Consider the following 23,946-nt stretch of genomic DNA (forward strand, 5'->3'; position numbering starts at 1 on the left):
CTGGACCTTGTTTTGTGGTAATGTCCCAGCATACCCCACCATGTCACACCTGCTAGGGACTGTGGTCTTACCTGACTCTCAGCTCTTTCCTGGCTGAAACCAGATTTCATGGTGATAGTTCTAGAATAGCGTTGTCTGTGTTCTTACATCAAGCAGGAGGCTTGATTGGATGTAAAATTAAAATGTTGGCAGGGTTTTAATTTCTATCTATGGGGTCACTTTAAAAAAAATGTCAGTCAGCAGTTTATATTTTATGTTGCATTTCTATTAAACAACTGTTGGCTTTTTGATAGGTTAACACTAGTTTAACATACATCAAATGAGGTGAGCTGTTTCCAAGGTGAGCTGCAGCTCTTAGTTATGTCTGTCACTAAAGATTTCCCTTCTGCTAGCTGGAAAATAGGGTTGAACTCCTTGGATTAGCACAGACAGAAATTCAGCTATGGAGTTCTAAAGTTTAGATGAAGCTATGCTAACAAGAGCCAATATGATGGAAAGAAATTGGGTAAACTCTTGTTTTACTGGAACTGTTTCTTTAAGTATGAGGCTATTGCAGACTTCTTTTTGATAACTGTTATAAACAGACTTTAATTTAGCTATGTGTCATTGAGAGTAACTGCTGCAGAAGACTTATTTTTACCATAAAGTTTGTTGAGAAAGGAGGGCCTATGTGGCCAAGGTACAGGACTGAGAAGCAGAGACCTAGGGTCCCAGCCCTTCTGCAAACTTAGTGTGACCTCAGGCATGTTACTTTATTGTTCTCTGCCTTAGTTTCCTGTCTGCAAAATAGGAGCAGTACTTCTTCAGCCTGACTCTACACAAACCTAGCTGAAAAAAAATGATTTCATATCCCTCACTCTCATAGCTGGATTCAGATGCTGACAGGGATCCCTTTTAAAGGGAAGAGCAGCTCTATCATCATTAGCAGTAAAATAGTCAAGGGCTGATATTGTCATCTTTAGGCTTCAAAGTTAAATACCTAGAGAGATACATGGGAAACTTCATATCTAACTAGTTTTGACACTTCATATTTTTAAAGTTATCTTTGTAGGCATGAGGGCTAGCAACCTAATTTTTATAAATGAAAACATTCTAGAACAGTTCTATAGCTAGCACACATGGGATCCTGACTGTAGCTGACAGTCTAGCTTTGCTGTTGGTACTGCAAATAAGCATAGTGGCAGGTGTTTAGGAAAGCAATGCATGTGTTGGAGCAGTTTAAAAGCACATAAACTGGTCATTATTTTGTCCTTACACTGGATGCTTTCATCTTTCCCATGTTAATTATCTGTCTTTAACATTTACTGGAGGATGGTGAATTTTTCACCAACTTGTTTCTCTTTAAGAAGCTTTAGCAGTCCAGGACTAGGCCCTATATTCCTACAGGAGCTTGCAATAACTTTGGGAGGGAAAGAGACTGGCATTAGCACTGCAATAAGGGAAGGGGACTCCTGAGGTTGAGAAGAGTGCACTAGTGTTCTCCTGTCTCTTTCACCCCATCCCTTTTAAAAAACAAAGGAACAAAACAAAAATAACCTTTCCAAGCAAGCATACAGGAAATTGCTCAGTTATCTTGAGCCTGACAGAAGGATTCAAGCCAACTGGTCCAGGACTCAACTACATTGAGGCATGGCGGCTTAGCTTAGTTAGGCCTAGCTCCAGTTCCAAGCATCCACTGTGGACTATCAGACACCCTTTGCATCACCTGAATTCTCTTAACAGGTTAGCCACATCCACCTTTGCCACCCAAAGCCTGGTTAAAACTAGATGCCCTAGAACTGCTTCAAGATGGTTTTCCATACTATGGCATAAGCATCTGTGGACAAGGAGTAAAGGGTAAAATACACCTCCCCCCATCCCTAACAGCATGGGCTGCTCCTCAGAAATAAGTACTAAAAACCCCCAAAGATTTTAAGTTTGTTTATTCAGATACAAATTGAAAGCAGTTGATGAATGGAGCACAGCCCCACTTCCTCCACTATCTCCCCGCCCCCCCCTTAAAATTAATGCAAGAGATGAGGAGGAACAGCAGCAGAGAGAAAGCAGCAAGTAATTTAGTGACAGAAGCATCATGGCTCAAGAGTTAAAATCTCTGGGAGATTAAGGGTAGATAATAAGATTAGCATCACTATGTCAGTCAGCCTTGTCATGGAGGAGAGCGTTTATGTACCTTCTGGGCACAAAAGCATCAACTGACAAGTGCTGTTCCCAAATGCATTGCAAACATGAATTTGCCATCTGCAGAAGTCCTGGAGAAAGGAGAAGACTTCACTTCTATGGTGGCTCACACCAGGACACAGTTCTCCTATACATCTGGTTTTGATCCAGCTCATTTTTACTAAATAGATATTATGGGCCACAGGCAAGATCATGTAAAGTTATTAAAGTAACTCCAAGGTTTCCAGTACAGTTGTGTTTGATATTTAACTATCAACTTTTCTAGGCAACCAGTTTTTTCCTGACCTCTTCAGATGATCACTTAAAATAGGTTTCTTTGGCCTAGCTTCTACAGTATGCATTTGCCACACTGTGCTAGAAGGATCATATAGAGGGAAGCTGCAGAATAGTATCTGAAATGGTACCAAACATATATTCTATGTCCAATTAAATTTCAAGCCCCCTTATACATCATTTTGAAAGCACAGAGTCAAATGGGAGCAGTAGCTGGAACTATTCAATCTACCCAGGAGGAGTGGTGCTACACAGGATGCTTTGTGGCACCAAAAACTGTTGGGTTAAGGACTAATTCACAAAGGTGAAACCTTACATACCAACACCAGGCAGCCTATGGAGTCAGGAAAGGGTTTAGGTATGAGAAAGGACATGGTAAATTCTCAGTCTTCCTGTTCTGCCTCAGGCCCCCCTCAACCATTTTTAACTAAAAGCAATATCAGGCTCTTAAGATTTATAAACATCTCAACCTCTCACAGGACTCTGTCTAGCTCTCTTAACAGACACTTTAATGAAGACACCTCACTGCTGTATTTGTCAATCCATCTTTTTCAGAGCCTTGGTGTTTCGATGACTCAGCCATGAGACTATGGCCCTCACATACATAATTTTCTTCCTTCCTCCTTTTATTTAAACTGGGATTCTCCTCCCCTTTTGGTTGTCATCTTCAGACCTTGTGGAAAACCTCAGGGTAATGTCCAGAGAGGAAGTGCTTCACCTCTGAGAGAAGGTTGCCCTTTATAAGAGCAGGCAGCTTCTAGGTACAGTGAAGACAGATAGCACTGTTTTTTGTGAGAAAGCACTGCAACTATTCTTAAACATGAGCAGCAGCGTGTGGCCTATTACTATGGAAAACGTGACCATCCAAGTGACTAGCTCACATACTACTGGGCTGGAGGCTCCATATGGGATATGCCTGATATTAATTTACATTGCTTTCCATAAATCTAAGTTTAGCCCAAGTCAGCCATAAGCAGGAAAGCTGTGGAAGGAACTAGCAACAGTATAGGTTTTGACCCCCCAAAAGAGGAATAGCTCTGATTAAATATCACTGGGAAATACTCATAAGGGTTTAGCTCCATGGGGGATTTCTGCTGTTACTCTTGTAGGGGCAGCTGAGCTGCTGCTGCTGCAACAAACAAAACTTTGAACTCCTTGGCACCACTGCATCCACTTCTTGCACGTGTTTTGCGCTGAGAAATCCTGACTCTGGCCACTGAAGCCTTAATGATGACTTGTTTCTTGATCCCAATGCAGACAGTGCACACTGTGCTTGAGACTGCACAGAATGCTGGGATGGATGGGAGGCAGGGAGGTCACCAAGCACCTATGAAAACCAGTAAGGGCCCATGTGCTTGAAGGAACTTCTTCCCCCCACCCCACCCCACCCCACAACATAGACGTGCAGTCAGTTTCCTATCTATTTTCAAAGAGATAAGATTTCAAAGTCTTCATCCTCCGAGTCAAAGAATCTTTCCAACCTGTCTGCATCAGAAGAGTCTGAAAGACAAGAGACAAAACCACCTCTGTTTAATGTGCCCATTGCTTAAAACAGATTTACACCAAAGCCACTCACCAGCCCAAGCTGTATGAGAGGAAGAGGGGGGCATGACTGGCTGAGGGATTTGTGGGGAGGGAGAGAAGAGGACAGACCATGCTTTAATAGCAAGTAACAATGGACAATCCACATTACACCTACACTATGTGTGGCACAGGATACATCAGCTATCCCTAAATGGTATGTTCCTCAGCACTGGATAGTTTGTGTCACAGCCTTAATGTGGCACAACCTTGTGTTCTAAAGTCTGGAGGCTGTATGTAGAAGTGTCAAATGCACAGACTCTATATACCCATAAATATATATGTTGTACACTATATAGAGAGTTCTGATTAAAGAGAGGCTTGGTTCAACTATATTTTTGGAAAGAGTGGACCAGTGCTGTCTTGAAGCTTTATATGGACCATACTCAATCCTCTGTTACTAGTATTGGGAGATGTCACACATCCCAAAACGAATTGAAGGAACATTTCCTTTTATTAATGCCTTTGATCCAGAACACTAGGAAAGGGCAACACCACAACCCAGATGTTACTGACTCAGCTGAGGCCAGCTCTAGCAGGGAGGTGACACTGATGCAGAGTCATGTTTCCTACTGATTTGAAGAGTGCAGGTCACGCCGACGGAGCAGGCATTGGTGAATGCCCAGCACACACACTGCCTTCAGTGCTGCTGTGTTGGTCTATGATAGTTTTACCATTACAGCAGACATGCCAACTGAACCCTCCAAATTTGGAGCTGACCATAGAGGAAAACTCAGAGAGGGGAAAGAAGTGGAACAGAGTGGACCTAGCAGAGACCAACACTAGCTAATGCAACAAGAATGTGTGTTTTAGGTTTTACCAGAGTAACCAACAGCTAGTGAAATGCTGACTGCACAGCAGGAACAGAGGAGACTAGTCAGCTAAGAATTGGCAGGGCTCCGGGTTGGGGCTCATTTGGTTGGATGAGGGAGCACATGCAAAAGCCCAGTGGTTACTGCTTTCCAGTGTTCCAACTAGATTGAGGGCCCACATGTGCACCAAGAGCATGGATGTATCTATACAGAAAACACCCAAGGGGAAGTACTCTCAACTGATGCAATGAGGGGGAAAGCAGCCAATATCTCGAGGACAACGATTGCAGTAAGACCAAAGTGAGACTGAATTAATCACAATCATCAGTAATTCTAATGAGGGCCATGGTAATAAGATGAGCAGAAAAAAAAATGGATTGGTAAGGGGAGGGCGAACTGAAGGTGAACAGCCCATTCCAACATTATAGGGAAGAACAAGAGATGGGAAATAGGGAAAATTTGAACTGAGAAGAATTAAGAATAAGGGAAAGGAAAAACTTTCTTGGAGGAATGGACAGAGTGTGAGATAAGGGAGACTGTGAGAAGGTAGTGATAGAACTGAGAGTCACAGCAGGGAGAAATAGATAAGAGTGCATGGTATAAATGACAAGACACATCCAGTTCCTGGTAACTACAGAGATGTTTGTCCACAGATATTCCTGATGGCTGGGCCTTACCTGGTGTGAGATTCAGAACATCAGGGCTGGAAAAGTGTGATGGCTGATGTTCTACCAGTTCAAACATTGGCAGAGCTCCTCTTAGCAAGGACAGCTGTGGAGTGAACACAGAAGCCAGCCTATTAGCACAAATATGCTGTCAATCAAGGATAATAGTGACAGCCTCTTCACTCAGGAGCTGGAAGACAGGTGAACAATCTGACAGAAAAACTGACTAATGTTCCTCTTCTCTACCTTTAAACCCCTGCCTTTTCTGGAAGGGAGCATTCAGCTAGCTGGTTTCTATCACTAGACAGCAAGGGATGGCAAAGAGGATCCATGCTGCCTTTGGCCCTCCTCCCAGTTGGTAAGGAAAGGTCCTGGAAGAGCAGTACAGCAGAATACTTATTTTAAAAGGGAATTCATGTGTAGAGATTTCCTGGTGTAGAGATTGAGAGCAGACCTATCCTAGGAGCACCAAATACACACAAGCACCAAGAAGGGTAATTAGAGCCTCACAGCGTCCAAGGCAAACAGCAGGGCTAGCCTTGGGAAATACTCAAGACATTATCAGGGAGTGGTTATATTCTTCAAGCTAAATGAGTTAGTTCTGAGGGTTCAGCTTCTAAGCCCAAACTAACCAAACCACAGCTTAACTGTATCTCTACAACATGAGACTGTTAAAGCCACCAAACCTCAAATTAGGCAAGGATGGGGCATGGTTACTATATGGACCTGAGATTCCCATCAACCCCCCTTCTCACATATTTCCAAGAAATAAACAAAGGGTGTTCCTTGCGTTCCACAGAGATCCCACAGTGCCCTGTTTTAGCAGAGGTGTTAGCCTCATTGTCCTCAACAGTTCCAAGCTGGGTAATTCTATTTTGCTCACCCAAATTCCTTATGCAATTTCAGAAGGTTGCGGTGCACTTCAATTCCTTTTCTCATTGCTACTTTGTTAAACTGCTGCTGCAGGGACTGACTGAGGAAACCAGGGGTCTTTCCCAGTCTCTGGCAGACTTCCTGTGACATGCCGGACAAGACACGAATCTCACTCACAGACCTGTCTAATTTTTCTAAAAGTGATTATAATTTTTTTGTAAAGTCATAACTCCTATTTTCAGCCTTGAAGAGCTTCACACATGAATGGTTGTAAGGTGCTTAGAGATCATAATTGAGCTAGTCCCCCCATACCGGTCAATCTGCTGCCTTCAAGGCAAGTCATAGAAGATCACCTCTCAGGCATTGCATTTCTATTTGCTAGTTAAATGTGTGGGGCTGAGTTCTTTTTGGTTTTAATTAACAACTAGTTGTGTACGCTTTAAAAGGTGGTCACCCCGCAGAGTGTGCTAGATGCATTTGCAGAAGTTGGAAAATAATGTAGACAATGCCCTTTACCAGTGACATGGCTGAACACTAACCTTTTTGATTTGCTGGCACCAGTTATTAAAGTCTTCCTCTGTGTTGCAGAAAAAGCCCTGAAAAGAAATTTTGTACAATCTTTATTAGCTTAGAATAAAAACAAAAAGTGTGGATACTGCCTATCAAAGGCACACTGAGAAATGCCAAGCAATTATATGAAATATACATTCTGAACATTGGCTATGCCAATAAAAATGTTTCTGCTTTTCATGTAGTGACAGAGCCAAAAATTTGAGAATGTTTTTGTAGTTCTAGCCACCTGACTTTAAACTGCAATTCAGATGGAGCAAAACTGGCTACTTTTCATGGACTTAGGCCAGTCTCTTCCAATGCTGAAAACACTGACTATGGTCTCAACTGGGGCATATGACTTACAAGGAGAGGCTGAGGGAACTGGGCTTATTTAGTCTGCAGAAGAGAAAAGTGAGGGGGAATTTGATAGCAGCCTTCAACTACCTGAAAGGGGGTTCCAAAGAGGATGGAGCTTGGCTGTTCTGAGTGGTGGCAGCAGGGCCGCCCAGAGGGGGGCAAGTGGGGCAATTTGCCCCAGGCCCCGGGCCCCACAGGGGCCCCCACAAGAGTTTCGGGGCCCCTGAAGCAGGGTCCTTCACTTGCTCCGGGGGCCCCGGAAAACTGTCGCGGGGCCCGGGGCCCTGGAGCTTCTTCCACTCCGGGTCTTCAGCAGCAATTCGGCGGCGGGGGGTCCTTCCGCTCCAGGACCCGCCGCCGAAGTGCTGGGTCTTTGGCGGCAATTCGGCAGCGTGGGGCCCCCGCCGCCAAAGACCCCAGGCCCCCTGAATCCTCTGGGCGGCAGATGACAGAACAAGGAGCAATGGTCTCAAGTTGCAGTGGGGGAGGTCTAGGTTGGATATTAGGAAACACTGTTTCACTAGGAGAGTGGTGAAGCACTGGAAAGGGTTACCTAGGGAGGTGGTGGAATCTCTATCCTTCGAGGCTTTTAAGGCCAGCTTGACAAAGCCCTGGCTGGGATGATTTAGTTGGGGATTGGTCCTGCTTTGAGCAGGGGGTTGGACTAGATGACCTCCTGCGGTCTCTTCCAACCCTAATCGTCTATGATGGAAGTGACATGGCGACAGAGCCAGCCCAATTGGACACACAGTTCAGACATTTCAAGTTTACCTGAAAACAGAGTGTCACAATTGTACTTGGGTACAGAGGTGCCGACTTTCTAATGGCTCTGCCCCAGGCCCTGCCCCACTCCACCCCTTCCCCTAAACCCCCACTCTCACACCACCTCTTCCCATCCCCACTCCACCCCGCCTCTTCCCTCTCCCAAGCATGCCCCGCCATCGCTCCTGTCCCTCCCTCCAGCGCTTCCCGCATGCCACGGAACAGCTGATCCTCAGCGGCAGGAGGCACTGGGAGGGAGGGGGAAGTGCTGATCGGTGGGGCTGCTGGCGGGCAGGAGACACTGGAGGGAGAGGGAGGAGCTGCCGGTGGGTGCTCAGCACCCACCATTTTTTTCCCCTGTGGGTGATCCAGCCCTGGAACACCCACAAAGCCCTGGAGCACCCACGAAGCCAGCGCCTATGCTTGGGTCATCTACTTCACCAAAAGGCAGGGTGCAAACCCAGACTGCAATTCAGAGATGGCAGAACCTCAGAATTATTAGGCTGCTGTCAGATAAAGTCAGGGGTACAGAAGAGGCAACTTCTCTCTAGGTACCCTTCACTATACCCTGGGGCTGGAGTGAATTCTGGGACGGTTTATGATCTCCATGGGTCGATGCATTCACTTTATTTCGGACTTGCCTGCAGCACTTGCCACACTGCATGCCAGACCCTTAGCAATTAGTCACTGTGTAAATGTAGCAGTGTAAGGATTTTTTTCCCCTTTACTGAATTGTTTCATGCAGAAGAGTTATTTTTGACCAAAGTTTTAATTTAAGTCAGGGTATGGAAGAGTTTGCCAATAGGACTGGCAAGTAAATAGCATCTGCATCAGCAGACTTATAGGGAGAGGAAACAGACAGAAAAGAAGGGAAGGCTGAAAAAGTCGGTTCCAACTGCTACAGTGGCACGACTGCAAAGAAAGGATCAAGCTCTCAACAGCTGGCATAGAAACAAGTCACAGGTACACACCACTGCGATGGATGGGTCAAGTTCAGCAATGCTCATTCGGCAGGGGGGGTGCTGACAGTGGAAGCTCTCATCAGGGATACAGCCATTGTCACTGGGTTCCATTGCAGGTTGTGTAGTATGGGGGTCCAAGTAAATTAGCTCCTCACCTGGACAAATAGAGGAGAAATTAACAGGGTATGTTGCACCAGATGATCACCTTGTGAGTGAGTGAGTGAGTGGATAAAGGTCACTAACACATCTTTTGTCCCTTCATAATCGGTTCATGATTTGGAAAACAGAAGGAAGAGGAAAACAGACAGGTGCTCACAAAGGAAAAGAGGGAGGAGAGAGTAAACAAGTTACACAAACCCATGAAGGGAAGTCAGCTCTGGATCTAGGACAAGGTCAGACAGACCCATCTGCTGCAATTTAATTCTATGAGAGGAATGTTCCACAAGGAGTAGCACTTTAGGGTTTGTGTAAGAGAGTCTATACCCATGGCTGCAGTCACCCTGGATCCTCGCTCCCAAGGAGGCTTATCTCACAGCACCCTCAAGCTGTTCTAAAGTAAAGGGAATAACACTCTGGGGAAGGTGAGGGCGAGTTGGGGGAGGGCTGCACTGCTTCACAGTCACTCCTCTATCTGTGGGCAGACATCTCAAGATAGACTGGACACCTTCCTAACATGGCACAAAGCTAGGCTGGTTAGTCACTCACCTACATAGCCAATGAAGTAATGAGCACTGTTGGGTTTCCCTCCAATCACTCCCAGGGACTGAGGCATCATGAAGCAGTGCTGGAAAGCAAGAGAGAACATGGGCAGATGGCAGGCAGCAGCAACTAGAGCAAGTAATCAGAAATCAAACTCAAAGGCAATCACTGTGATAGTGGCACATGCTGGGCTTCTGAACCGTGAGCAAGCCCAGCAGCAGAAGCAACGGTTTATGGTAGAAGGTCTCTGTCAGGAGGGAAGGATTCTGCAACATGGAGCCTTCAAGGGAAAGAGGCTCAGAGAAGCCTTAGAGCCCTGGAGAAGTAGACCAAGAAGCTAAAGGGGCAGGAGGAGGAGGAAGAGATGAGACTCCAGACATTGCATGGTGCAATCTGCACTATGGTCACAAATTCCACGAGCAACTGAGCAAAACCCTCGCTCCACTCAGTCAATGACTAAACTCCCATTGACTTTAGTAGTATCAGGATTTTACCCTAAATCTTTTGTCAATGGCACTCCCAAGGGAATTACATTGTTCCGAATGTTCTTGGGAAATGGATGAGAGAATTTAGCATCCACGTTGCTGAATCCAAGCACAATTCAGTGAATTCAGGCCAAGTATCCAGCCTGAATTCAGAGTGCCCATACTCACATAGCTGAGGGACTGACACCACTGTTAGAGCAAGACACTGTGCAACCTTCTTCACAAAGTTAACAAGTGCCCCTCAGAACCTGATTTCTGCCACCCTCAGCTGCTCCAAGGGCTGGTTTGGAACCCCAGAGTTCTGTTCACTTAAGTTCTGATTTGCAGCACACCCAGCTCTGACACCATAGCCAGATGTGGACTTCCAGCACACAGCACTTAAAGCTCAGGCTGCTGCCAAGCAGAGACTGGCAGTCATGCTGAATGCTCTGGTGGCTTGGGTTGGGTACAGACACAGGTATGGACTGACATTAGACCATGGGTAAAATTTTCAGAAGCACCTAAAAATCTCATTTTCAAGAGTGACTTAACCACTTTGGCTCTTAAGTCCCATTGACTGTCAAGGAGACTTAGGCACCTAAACACCAATGTCTCTCTTGCAACTGGAACTTGGGCACTTATGAACATTTTGCCCCAGAACCAGTTTTACACTTGACCTAATCAAGACTTATTCCTTGGCTCTCAGCAGTAAAACACTGGAAAGTCAGCTCACCCATGGCCATGCCAAACAGCACTAATTCCCCTACCTTTAGTGTTTCAATATAAGCTTCATTGATATCCGTGAGCCCAAGGCGAAGAGGTATCAGGAGCACCAATGGTTTCCATTGCGACAACCTATCTGTAACCTCTGCTCCAACCGGGAACCCATTATAGAGCACGTCTGACTCTGCAGCAGGGAACGCTGCAGCCCCAGCACACAAGAAATTGGACTTGCATAACCGTCCTACAGAAAGGGAGCACACACACAAGCAGAAATGGTTTCAGGAAAAGCATCAATCAGCTTCTAGTCCTTGAATACTTCTCCCCTAACTCTTCCCCCCTCCCCACTGCCGCCTCAGTGCTCAACAGAAACTGCCATCTAATTTCTCAGAGCTACATGACACTTAAATAAGCAGCTGGTTTAAAGAGCAAGCGCTTTGCTTGAGTTATATATTCTCTCCAGAACCCTCTGGTAAAGTTCACATTGATGTAAACTTATTTTAGAAATACTGTACATCAAGTCTTTTACACCAAAGCACTTAAAACACTCATAGTATGCCTACACATCAATAAAACACCCGTGGCTGGCCTGTGTCAGATGACTTGGGCTTGCGGGGCTCGGGGTGCAGGGCTATACAATTGCAGTGTAGATATTCAGACTTAGGCTGGAGCTAGGGCTCTGGGACCCCATGCGGGGGAGGGTTCCAGAGCCCCGACTCCAGTAGTCTGAACATCTACATTGCAATTTTAGAGTCCCACAGTCTGAGCCCAAGTCAGCTGACACAGGCCAGCTGCAGGTGTTTTATTGCTGTGTAGACATACCCACAGGGATCACGTGGGGCACCATTAAAAAGCAGCCATCTTTAGGGCAGCAATGCAAGAACCAGCAACTGCCCTGTGCCAGCAAGATTGAACAGTACACTTGTGAGAAGAGGCAAAACAACTATGCAATTGAAATCACAGGGAGAATTTAGGTAGAAAGAATGTAAGTGCTTGAGTTGTAATTTGGTCAGGACACTGGGGCTGAACACAGGAGGTCTTCATCTGTAATAAGATACAAACGGAGCACTAAATAGCCACACTAAGAGTCTTATGGGGACCCTTCATGGTACTTAAGCCTTCAAAGACAGACAACATAGGATTTCTGACAAGTATTCTTGCCAAGGTCAGGCAGGTCAAATGAAAGGAGTCCAAGAGACAATTCCAGGGGTATCCAAAGTTGGAGTGTTCAAAAATTCTGGAACCTCAGTTAACTAAGATCCCTTAAAACAAAACACATCTGCATCAGCTCTGACAAACCATGACAGTGTCTTTACAAGCAGCAGAGTTGACTACAATTAGGGGTATTTCAAGAAAGCTTTCAGTTCTAATACCTTTTTTCGGTTGTCTGGTTCCACAAAATAGCTTCCAAGCAATCCCAAATTTTCCACTCCATGAGACCTTCCAGCTTGCACCATACCAGTGAGGATATTGACAAGTGGAGTCTGCCTAGGAGGGTAATGTGAGGGATACTATCAACACAATGCATGCTGTGAAGTCAGGGATCATTCAGAAGCTACTTTAAGAGCCCTAAGGGGAGTGGAGGAGGGAAAAACATTATTATAATTGGGAGGTACTTTACATTTCAAGGTGGCTTCATGTTTTAACAGTGACACTTAGAACAAACAGCTGTCCATTTAGAGTACTGTACAAATACTGATCCTCACAGCACACCTGTGAGGTGAGCACTGAGTACCCCCATTTTACAGATGGGGAAACTGAGGCAGAAAGTTTAGCCAGGTTGCTGAAGGCCACCCAGCAACTCAGTGACAAACAGATTCTCCCATTACATGGGAGTTTCTGACCCCTACCCCCAATTACACTTCTCTAGGCCTTACTGCCTCACTTGCCAAGTCTACCGCTCCATAGAAAACTGTGGTGTTATTTTATAGTAAAGTGATACAGATTAACAATTGCAAAGCAAACAGAAAAGGTGGCCCAAACAAGAAACTGCAGCCATGTACGGCACAACATGTGTAAGTACTTCCAGGCATCTGCAGTTCAAGCAGGGCACTTGTTTGCCAGACCTACATCCAACTGGACCAAGAGAAGGTGCTATAAGGACACAAAGCATTCACAATGCATAAATGTCTAGTTGGCAGTCAGTATCAAGCAGAGTGCCCCAAGGGTTGGTCCTGGGGCTGGTTTTGTTCAATATCTTCATTAATGATCTGGAAGATGGCGTGGACTGCACTCTCAGCAAATTTGCAGATGACACTAAACTAAGAGGAGTGGTAGACACACTGGAGGGTAGGGACAGGATACAGAGGGCTACCTAGACAAATTAGAGGATTGGGCCAAAAGAAATCGGATGAGGTTCAACAAGGACAAGTACAGAGTCCTGCACTTAGGACAGAAGAATCCCACGCACCGCTACAGACTAGGGACCGAGTGGCTATGCAGCAGTTCTGCAGAAAAGGACCTAGGGGTTACAGTGGATGAGAAGCTGGATATGAGTCAATAGTGTGCCTTTGTTGCCAAAAAGGCTAATGGCATTTTGGGCTGTATAAGTAGGAGCATTGCCAGCAAATCGAGGGACATGATCATTCCCCTCTATTTGGCATTGGTGAGGACTCATCTGGAGTACCGTGTCCAGTTTTGGGCCCCACACTACAAGAAGGATGTGGAAAAATTGGAAAGAGTCCAGTGGAGGACAACAAAAATGATTAGGGGGCTGGAGCACATTACTTATGAGGAGGGGCTGAGGGAACTGGGATTATTTAGTCTGCAGAAGAGAAGAATGAGGGGGGATTTGATAGCTGCTTTCAACTACCTGAAAGCGGGTTCCAAAGAGGATGGATCTAGACTGTTCTCAGTGGTACCAGATGACAGAACAAGGAGTAATGGTCTCAAGTTGCAGTGGGGGAGGTTTAGGTTGGATATTAGAAAAATCTTTTTCACTAGGAGGGTGGTGAAGCACTGGAATGGGTTACCTAGGGAGGTGGTGGAATCTCCTTCCTTAGAGGTTTTTAAGGTCAGGCTTGACAAAGCCCTGGCTGGGATGATTTAGTTGGGGATTGGTCCTGCTTTCAGCAGGGGGTTGGATTAGATGACCTCCTGAGGTCCCTTCCAACCCTGATATTCTATGAAACGGAAACATTTGGAGGCATTTGTTTGTGTCATACTAGGTATATGAATGACTGGGCAGTACAGCTTTTTGTTTGGGCTATTTGCAGACCCTTCTCTAAGGTACTTCTCCTATCTGAGTCCATTTATTTTTTCACTTGCTATCACTGGGTTAGTGGACTGATCTGGCCATCCCGTAAAACTTTTTGTATTTATTCCATACCCTCGGAAGCATTATTTGGTTTTCCTTCCAAGACTTTCCTGCCAGCAGTCTGAAAAATCTTGTCACTCTTATTGCAGCTATTTGCTCTGTTGCATTACAAATCACTACCTGGATTTAGCTATTCTGTGCTTTCATCCCATTTACAGTTCTGAAATTCTTTATGTTTGATCTCGTGTGCTCCTTATGTCCCAGCCTCCTTTAAACTGAAACTTCCTAACAGTGCTTTGGGTTTAAGTGATTTACTCATAGCATGTTCCATTAGTTGTCCCCCGTATTCATTTGGTTCCTGGGTCCAGTGGTCCCTCCCACTAAGCTTGGGGAGGGGCCTTTAGAAGTGGATGGGAACAACCTCCCAGGTTTTCCAATAAGGCTGTATAGACTTCCAGGCTTGGCCCGAGCTCTGGGACCCTCCCACTCTGCAGGGTCCTAGAGCCCGGGCTCCAGCCCAAGCCCAGAAGTCTACACAGCAATGAAACAGTCCGGCACCCCAAGACCTGCACACCCGAGTTGGCTGGCACAGGCTAGCCGTGGATTTTTCTTTGCTGTGTAGGCATACCCTTTGGTTCTAACCCACCTGGCCGCGGTTTTGGACAGTGCATTTACTGTAAGTTTGGTTCTGTTATACTGCAATTGCTCTTCTGGTTCCTTCCATACGTCTTGCAGCCAGGGCACACAACTTTGACTCCATCAGTTATACTTACTGATTTCTTCCATCACTACAGTGTTGTCCATGGCTATGTGCACTGCCAATGAGCTCCATGTATCAAAAGTGGCAAGTTTTCTACAGGAAAGAGAGAAGTAAATCGAGGACTAATTACAAGGCACTAAGCAAAGGCATGGTTCTAGCAGAGAAGAACTTTCACTATTTCCCCTATAGTTTTCATAAAACGAAATACTGAACTAGAGAAGACACTGGCTTTCACAGTTTGTGCCAGTCCTACCTCCTCTCAGAATTCATAGCTTATCCAGTCAAAGCAGTGAGGGAAATGCTGTAGGGAGAGAAAATGCCTCTAACCTACACTGGTGATTGAACAACAGTGCACTATTATCACGTCCAATTCCTGCAGGTAACCGTGTACTCCCACACAACTCTCTCCCTGGGCTCACCACCACAAAGCCCCAGTGGGAAATAATTAAAAAAAAAAAATTAAGGTTTACGCTTTATTCTGCCACTGCATTAGTCACTCAAATGGCAAGACTGCCTCTGTCCTTGACTCTTAGGGAATACCACTGCCGTCAAGGTCTGTAAAGGCAGTCCTCAGATGAGAACACAGATTCAGAGATGTTAAAGCCAGAAGAGATCTTATCTAGTCCTGTACAACACAAGCAGAGATTCCAGCAGCAAGCCCAATACCTTGCCAGGCCTAGAGACAGATTCTTGGAGGACTGTCCTCAATTGGAGTTCACTTGTCTTTTTGGTTCACCAAGCCTGGGAGCAAGGGGTAAAGTCTGTCTCCTCTCTCAAGGTTTTGCCCCACTGGGATTGATTTCACAGGGAGTTGGGAGACGATTTGGTTGGGACACCACACTATTCAGCATGATTGCTTTTATACGGCACACTGCATCCAGAGACTTGGGCGATGGGCAGTTTGATTGACTGAAAAGTAAAAAACTACCCCATTGCATTGCACAGGATGAACAAAAGGTAAAGCCCAGCACTTACCTGAGCACTTGTGCAACTGTGTTTGGTCCGTACCACTGGCCTATCGATTTGCCCTCTCCAACTCCCATCTGGGCTGCACCAAGTAGACACAACCAAATTAGTCAGCAGCCTCCATCGGTTATAAAAAGGATTTTATGGGAAAAGCTACAGCTTGGGTCTGGGCCACACTAAAAGCGTAGGTGAACCCAGCAACGTCTATCAGGGGTGTGAAAATTCCACACCCCTGAGCGCTGCAGTTAAACTGACCTATCCCCAGTGTCGACAGCACTACGTCAACAGAAGAATTCTTCCATCAGCCTAGCTAATGCCTCTCGGGGAAGTGGATTACCTTACACTGACAGGAGAACCCCTCCTGTCAGCATAGGTAGTGACTGCAATGCTACAGCGGTAGCGCTGCAGTGTAAGTGTAGACAAGCCCTTAGACATGCTTTGGAGTCAGATCATGCCATCTTGCCTGGGGTGTGACAAGATCATAGCACCTCATGTGACTATAACAACAGCCCTCCCAGTCACTTAAGAAGCCATATTAATAGGCTCCAAAAAGGAGTCTCAGCCATACTCTGCTGGAAGCAAGATGGGTTCAGGGCTCAGGAACGAGACAAAGGGAATTCCTAAAAGGGCTAAGAACTGCAGATGCTTCAGAGGAAATGCTATTTAGAAGCAATTCTATTTAAACAACAATGCTTGATTTTTCAGAGGTGCTGAGCACCCACTGTTCCTGCTTTCTAACTAGGAGTGCAGGTGCTTAGCTCCTCCCAAAAAAACCAGGCCCATTGCCATTTTTGCTTTGCTTTTCCTTCATCCTTAGAACACTTGCGCCCAGACAGGATCTTTGTGGAGTTCATGAGCACCTCCTACTCATTTCCCCACCTGATGCAATCTTCTTGCTTGCAAGATTCCTATGTAGCTGCTGTGGGCATGACTCGTCATATTCTCTCTCCCGTCTTGAGACGGCAAGTACAAGAGAGATAAGGATACTGGCTGACAGGATTTTCATGTCACAAATCCTTCAACCCTTAAATCAATAGCCTTAGTTTTAGGCAACACCACATAGGAAGCAGTGCTGTATAGATTTCATTCATACACAGTAACACAAATACATAGAAGCTGATCTGAACACACTTTACCAAGCCCTTAGCAAATTATTTGTACATCACTCACTCACAAGTAGGTTACTTCTGAAGTTGCTGTGCTACTAAAATAAACCTGAAGAATTTGTTGCTGTTCTGTAACATTCAGGGAAGCCCAGAGCAGGACACTCCTATCTACAACTTCCTCTTACCTATCTGGTGGATGGAGTAGTAGCTGTCTTTTTTGTCAATGAAGGCATTAAGTATGTTGAAGTAATTATCCGTCTGCCTCTTCCCTTTCACCCACCTCCAATCTAAGAGATACAGGGGAAAAAAATAGGTTACTTACTAGTATACTTCTCCACATGTCACTGCTTAGTAGGATTTCCTTAAAGCTATGAGTCAGAAGTCTTATTACTAGGGACCTGTGAAGATCCCAAAAAAGGACCACGTTTAACAAGTAAAAGGGTCTTTTCAGAGGTAGGAATTGACATGGTAAAAATCAATTCCAGGACATGCATTGACCCTTCTCTGTCAGGATGCATTGGCTCCCAAGGAGAGGGAATACCAATGTGAAAAATCTCACACACCCCTAAAATCCTGAAAGATTTTGGACATGAAAGAACGTTGGAATTTCTAGTGCCCAGAAAGTCATTGCAGAAGTGGGGCAGTTGGTTTGGGAAGGACAGGATGCCAGTGCCACAAGACGTCTCCTGCCAATCCACAGAACTTTAGCAGCAGCAGCCACAGAAGAGACCATGTATCACAAAGTGTCAGCTGGCTACAGGTGTCTCTTCTAGAAAGGTGGGATTCAGGGAGAGACCTGAAGGCATCTCAGCAGAAGTTTAAAAATAAAACTAACAGCTGCTTATCGTACAGCAATTTTAACCAGCGTAAACGTTTCAGGCATAGAAACCTGGGAAGTTTGGGGCTCTCTTGGCTAGCCCTTTCGGGGGTCTCAAACACGAAATGGCATTCTACTCATCTTGGGGGATGGGAAAGAGAGTTTACAGTAATTTTAAAAAGCTCAGCAAACAAAACCACGGTCTAACAGTCAGCAGAATATCTGCAGGCTGCCATATCAATAAATCCAAATGCTAGGGTCTTTTCTACCCAGGAATGACATGATCTTGTCTCCAAACACCCACTGGTACAAGGGAAAGCAAGCTGCTCCACTGGTGCAGAGGAATTTACAAGAACATTTTTTTACTGGCTAGCACAGCCCTTGCCAATTGTACATACAGATTTATTGATGTTGATTTGGAAGGAAGAGATGCTAGTGAAACTCACTGGGATGTTTCCATTGGGGCTGCTTCATCATCTAGCTCTTCAGGTGAGAAGAGCTAGGGAAACTTTACATGGAGCCCACAGCAATTTCAAGTTGTGTCCTCGCTCTTTGTTGCCCCTGGACACCTCCCTTAAAGATGCATTGATTTACCTCTGCCTAAGTGCCGGCAGACTAATGCCTGAGCGAAGATCATCTGACCACACCTCAACATGCAGCCCCAGCCGGTATCAGACGTGGGGCCTGTTCCTCCTGTAGCCAAGCAAAACAATCAGAACAGAATGTAAAGGTTAGAACAGCTGTCTAGTCACAGTGCAATACAATGGCAGGTGAGGGAGGGAGAACTTGGAGCTCTCTAGGGCTAGGTCCACACTACCCACCCAATTCGGCAGGTAGAGATCGATCTTCTGGGATCGATTTATCGTGTCTCATCTGTACGCGATAAATCGATCCCAGAAGCATTCCAGTCGACTGCGGAACTCCTGCTCGCCGAGAGGAGGAAGCTGTGACGTTGTGCAGTCTATATGGTTTTATAAAAACTTGATAATAAGTCAATATAATGTAACTGAGATAGTTTTAGAGAAAATACGGTAATAAGTGAATGTAACGTAACCGGGATATGCTTCATGCAAAAGGTCTCTTGTAAGGTATCATTACAAAGCTTATAATCCACTGAGTATGATCATCTGATTTGTATAAATGTACCACTCTTGTATCTAAAACTAGAAATATAAAATGCAACTCTGAGGGCCTATTGTAATTGTGTAAAGTGTGGACCATTAATGATGGTTTGGAATCTTGATGACTCCCAGTGTCTGCAGATGGCTGTATTTACCTGTGAGTCTTCCTGTATATGTGTGTGCTGGCAAGTGAGTAATGAAGTCTTGCAGTGACATGTGATCATGTCACCTGAACTGGAATCCATCTTTAACCTGGTGCTTTTCCAGTGAGGGGGGATGGAAACCCAGAGAGACAAAGAGTTCCCGCCTTATGCAAAAGATATATAAAGGGGGGGAAGAGAACAGAGAGAGAGGGGAGCCATCATGAAGAATCCCCTAGCTACCACCTGAGCTGCAACAAGAGCTGTACCAGGGGAAAGAATTGTGCCCAGGCCTGGAAGGTGTCCAGTCTGAGAAAAAACTTACTGAAGCATCTCTGAGGTTGAGATTATCTGTATTCAGTTTGATTAGGCATAGATTTGCGCATTTTATTTTATTTTGCTTGGTGACTTACTTTGTTCTGTCTGTTACTACTTTGAACCACTTAAATCCTACTGTCTGTATTTAATAAAATCACTTTCTATTTAGTAATTCACTCAGAGTATGTATTAATACCTGGGGGAGCAAACAGCTGTGCATATCTCTCTATCAGTGTTATAGAGGGCGAACAATTTTTGAGTTTGCCCTGCATAAGCTTTATGCAGGCTAAAACGGATTTATCTGGGTTTAGACCCCATTGGGAGTTGCGCATCTGAGTGCTAAAGACAAGCACACTACTGTGAGCTGTTTTCAGGTAAACTTGCAGCTTTGGGACAAGTGATTCAGACCCTGGATCTGTGTCTGGAGCCAAACAGGAGCGTCTGGCTCAGCAAGACAGGGTGCTGGAGTCCTGAGCTGGCGGGGAAAACAGAAGCAGGGGTAGTCTTTGCACATCTGGTGGCAGCTCCCAAGGGGGTTTCTGTGATCCAACCCGTCACAGTGGCGTAGTCGAGCAGGAGAGATCGATCTTCTGGGATCGATTTATTGTGTCTCATCTGGACGCGATAAATCGATCCCAGAAGCGTTCCCCTGTCGACAGCGGAACTCCTGCTCGCCGAGAGGAGGAAGCACTGTCGACGGGGGAGCTTGCCTGTGCCGCGTGGACCCGCAGTAAGTAAACTTAGTTCGATCTAGGAAACATCAACTTCAGCTATGCTATTCTCGTAGCTAAAGTTGTGTTTCCTAGATCGATCCCCCGCCCCAGTGTGTACCAGCCCTAGGTATGCAAGGTGGGCGTTATGACAGAGACTCATCTGTCAGACAATGATGCTGAGGAATAAATATAGATTTAAGAGGCAAACCCTACCACCAGACCTTTAAGAAAAATAAAGCCAGGCATTTACAGAAGACAGGGGTGAGTTTCAAGTAAATATCCAATTCAGACTGGGGAATGAGACATGGGATCACACCAGCCCTCAGGCATGGGTCTGTGAACAAATCTCCAGCTCAAGCTACCAGACACCTATTTATTTATTTCAGATAAAGGTGTTTTATGGACTATTCTCCCCATAATCTTCACCCAGATCCTACACCTGCTAAGGCACTTCGCCATGAAAACAAGGCGAGGACTCTACACCGCTGCTGATGGCTAAACAAGGTTCCCAAGTGAATACTGAAATAAGCCAAAAGACAAAGGTAATTAGGCTGTTGGTTCGTGTTATCGGTATGCAGAGGCTAAAAGCCAAAAGACTTTAAAAGCACATCCTATGGCAGAACTTCAAAGAAAGCTGCCACTTCCCCTCCCAGGCTAGGCCATTGCACAGCCAGCTGTTAAGATAAAGTTTAGAACACTGAGAGTCACCAGAACTAGTGGGCTGGTTTTACAGACTCAGCTGCTCCTTAATACACTGATAGCATGAAATTTTTTGCAACTATTTTCTCTTCTCTCTGGTCACTGTATATCCAGGGTGTAGGGAGATAGAAAGTAAAAAAGCCAAAGAGGAGATCCTCCAGAGGTCACCACCCAGACTCATGCCAATATGTTAGATCAATTTCTCCTATTTGGTCAGCAGAGCTCTCCTTTAACCAGGCTGGTGGTTTGTCACTTACAGAAGACTCAAAAACATGCTAGATGGTGTACAGAACAAATGCATTGCCCTTGTCTTAAAAAATTTGCAATCAAATTTTAAATGTCGCAATGGATGGGAGCAGCCAACAATGGAGGAGGTAGTGGGGAGATGGGGCGAGAACAAGGTTTACAGCAGTAATAAGATCAAATGGTTACTTGATTATAGCATAGGCACGTCTTGGGGCTTCCTTGGAAAGTCATTGCTTGCATGGGAGCAGCACAGAAAAAGGTGCAGAGATGGGAATGGAAAGGAGCGAAAGGGCTGTTGAAGCATACATTTAAAGAGCTGTTGAAGCTTGTTGTGCCACAGGCACTTTATCTCGTGCTTCCCCTAGTACTTTTTGGGCAGTCCCTGCTGTTTCACTAATAGAGAAGGAAGTTTGCATCTGTGGTCTTACTACTGTCTACTGTAAACTGAGATAGCATTAATCAAGTTCATAAATTAAGCCTGTAGAAGTTTAAGTTAACTGATATTCAAGGGAACAGAGACACAAGGTGGGTGAGGTAATTTTTTTTATTGGACCAACTGTCGAGTCACGCAGAGCACTTCTTCAGATCCTGTTCTTCTGCTGTCCCTGCCTCAAAGAATTTTCACAACAATGATGACACCACTCACAATGACCACATCCCCACCAACAATCATAAGAAAAAAAATAATCTGATTGGGCACCACAGAGCGGATGAAACTGCACTCATGATCATTACATTGATTGCTTCAGGGGAAAAATTGACTGCAAAATCCTTAAATATCACATCCACCGTAATCTCTCCACTACTAAGAGGACACCCATACAGTCCGTGAAATCTAACCACAAGATCATGATCAAGCCAGCAGATCAAGCAACGGTAGTCCTCAACCATGATGTCATTGATAAGGCCAATTGACAACTCTCCAACACCACCTACTATCAAGAACTGAAAGACAACCGCACACCACAATTTACCCAGGAACTTAGGGATCTCATCAAATCCTTCCCCAAACAACTTCAAGAGAAACTCTACAACTTCGTCCCCCAGGAACCCACCCCAGGGACCTTCTACATTCTTTCCAAGAATACACAAACAAGATCCATCATATCTGCCCACAACACTCTTATTGAAGGAATATTGGAAATCACTCACCAAACAAAAGACCAGCTTCCTCGAGGACACACAGACTTCCTCCACAAACTCCACAACGTTAACAACCGCCCTCAGAACACCATCCTCGCCACCAAGGAGGACACTTCCCTATACAACATCCCTCACAATGATGGCATAGCTGCCTACCTCAAATATTCACAAGACAATGGACAACCCTCAGATATCCACCCCAAACACATCACCAAACTCATTCATTCCATCCTAACCCACAACAATTTTACATTCAACAAACACACTTTCTCCAAACCATGGGAACAGCCCTGGGTACTAGGATGGCTCCCCAATATGCCAACCCCTTCACGGGCTACCTTGAAGAAAAATGTCTGGACAAATGTACCACAAAACTAATGACACAAAAATTGATGATCTTTTCATCTTCTGGACAGATGGCTTAAACTCCCTTATAGATTTCCACCACAACACGTCCATTAAACTCTTTCTGGAACAATCCCACATGAGTATCAACTTCCTGGATAGCAACCAGCTTCAGCAATGGAATCCTGCAGACAACCACACCAGAAACCCATAGACCACCACATCTACCTTCATAGATCCAATGACCACCCTTAATACACCAAGAAATCTGTTATCTACAGCCAGACACTCAGATACCACAGAATATGCTCGGAGGAGAAAGTCCGGGATATACACCTTAACACACTTAAAACTGTCTTCACCAAACAAGGACATTCCACCAGAGAAGTAGATCGCATCATGGCATGGGCCACCCAAATACCCAGGAGAGAACCTACTTCAATACAGAAATAAACCCCCCTAGTCATCACCTACCACCCCATATTGAAACCCATATGGGGTTTCATCATACTACAATCCATACTCAATGGGGATCCCATCCTGAAACATCTGTCCTGAATCCCTACTTCTAGCATTCAAACAGCCCCCCAAACTCTCCAAGCTCATCATCAGAAACAAACTCCCCACAGACCAAAACATACCAACTCAAAGCAGCACCATCCCCTGCCAGAACAGATGTAAAATCTGTAGACATAACTCCACAGCTAAAATGATCAACACCCACCCCCCAACATCTCTTTCAAGACCCATGGATCCTACACATGCCTATCACAATATGTGGTATACCTCATCCAGTGCACTAAATGCTCCAACCACCACCATGTGGGTGAAACCAGTCACTATGCTCTCGAATGAACTCACACAGGGTGTTTTGTCTTATCATTTTCCTATCACCTGTGGGTGGACACTTTTCACCAGGGCTTTGGAGCGGAGCCCGGAGCAGCTCCGGAGCAGTGGAGCTGCAGGTTTTTGCCTGGAGCTGGAGCACAGCTCCAAAGCCCTGCTTTTCACAATGCGATCAATCACTATGCGTGACCTATCAGTCCTCATCCTCAAAGGAAACCTGCACAAACACTTGCAAAAGATGAGCCTGGGATCTTAAATTTACTCTGCTAAACACTGAAAATCATGGACTGAACAGACAAACTGGATTTATGGTTTATTACAACAATCTGTAACCCACTAACCCCCTCTTTTTGTCCTATGACTGCAGAGGTGTTAACAGGCCACTCTACTTTAAAATGGTCCCTTAGAACGTGCTAACTACTTACACTAAATGATCTGTTCCACCTTGCATTTAGCTGCAACATGTGGAGTACCTTTCCCCGACCTGCAAAAGAGCTCTGTGCTGCTCGAAAGCTTGTCTCTCTCTCTCCTCCCCTCCCCCCAACAGAAGTTGGTCCAATAACAGATATTAC

At 45.3% G+C, this 23,946-nt stretch overlaps 1 protein-coding gene across 5 annotated transcripts in view; it reads right to left on the reverse strand.

Moving 5' to 3' along the window:
* Nucleotides 1-1,905: 1,905 nt before the first annotated feature.
* ATG4B (autophagy related 4B cysteine peptidase) overlaps nt 1,906-23,946 on the reverse strand; it is a 37,733-nt gene continuing 15,692 nt past the window's right edge. For 3 of the 5 annotated variants that reach the window (XM_024111826.3, XM_005295761.4, XM_042853396.2), the window contains exons 4-13: nt 18,398-18,496; nt 17,172-17,273; nt 15,890-15,962; nt 14,928-15,007; nt 10,946-11,142; nt 9,721-9,799; nt 9,025-9,170; nt 6,922-6,978; nt 5,522-5,615; nt 1,906-3,951 (exon numbers count right to left, since the gene is read on the reverse strand). In XM_024111826.3, coding sequence (XP_023967594.2) covers nt 3,878-3,951; nt 5,522-5,615; nt 6,922-6,978; nt 9,025-9,170; nt 9,721-9,799; nt 10,946-11,142; nt 14,928-15,007; nt 15,890-15,962; nt 17,172-17,273; nt 18,398-18,458 — 963 coding nt within the window. In that variant the 5' untranslated portion in view covers nt 18,459-18,496 and the 3' untranslated portion in view covers nt 1,906-3,877. Of the gene's footprint in view, nt 3,952-5,521; nt 5,616-6,264; nt 6,524-6,921; nt 6,979-9,024; nt 9,171-9,720; nt 9,800-10,945; nt 11,143-14,927; nt 15,008-15,889; nt 15,963-17,171; nt 17,274-18,397; nt 18,497-23,946 lie in introns of those variants that run through there. The other 2 variants (XM_042853395.2, XM_065557137.1) reach the window with 2 other exon arrangements.

The sequence above is a fragment of the Chrysemys picta genome, chromosome 9 (genome assembly GCF_011386835.1).
Source record: "Chrysemys picta bellii isolate R12L10 chromosome 9, ASM1138683v2, whole genome shotgun sequence".
NCBI lineage: Eukaryota > Metazoa > Chordata > Testudines > Emydidae > Chrysemys > Chrysemys picta.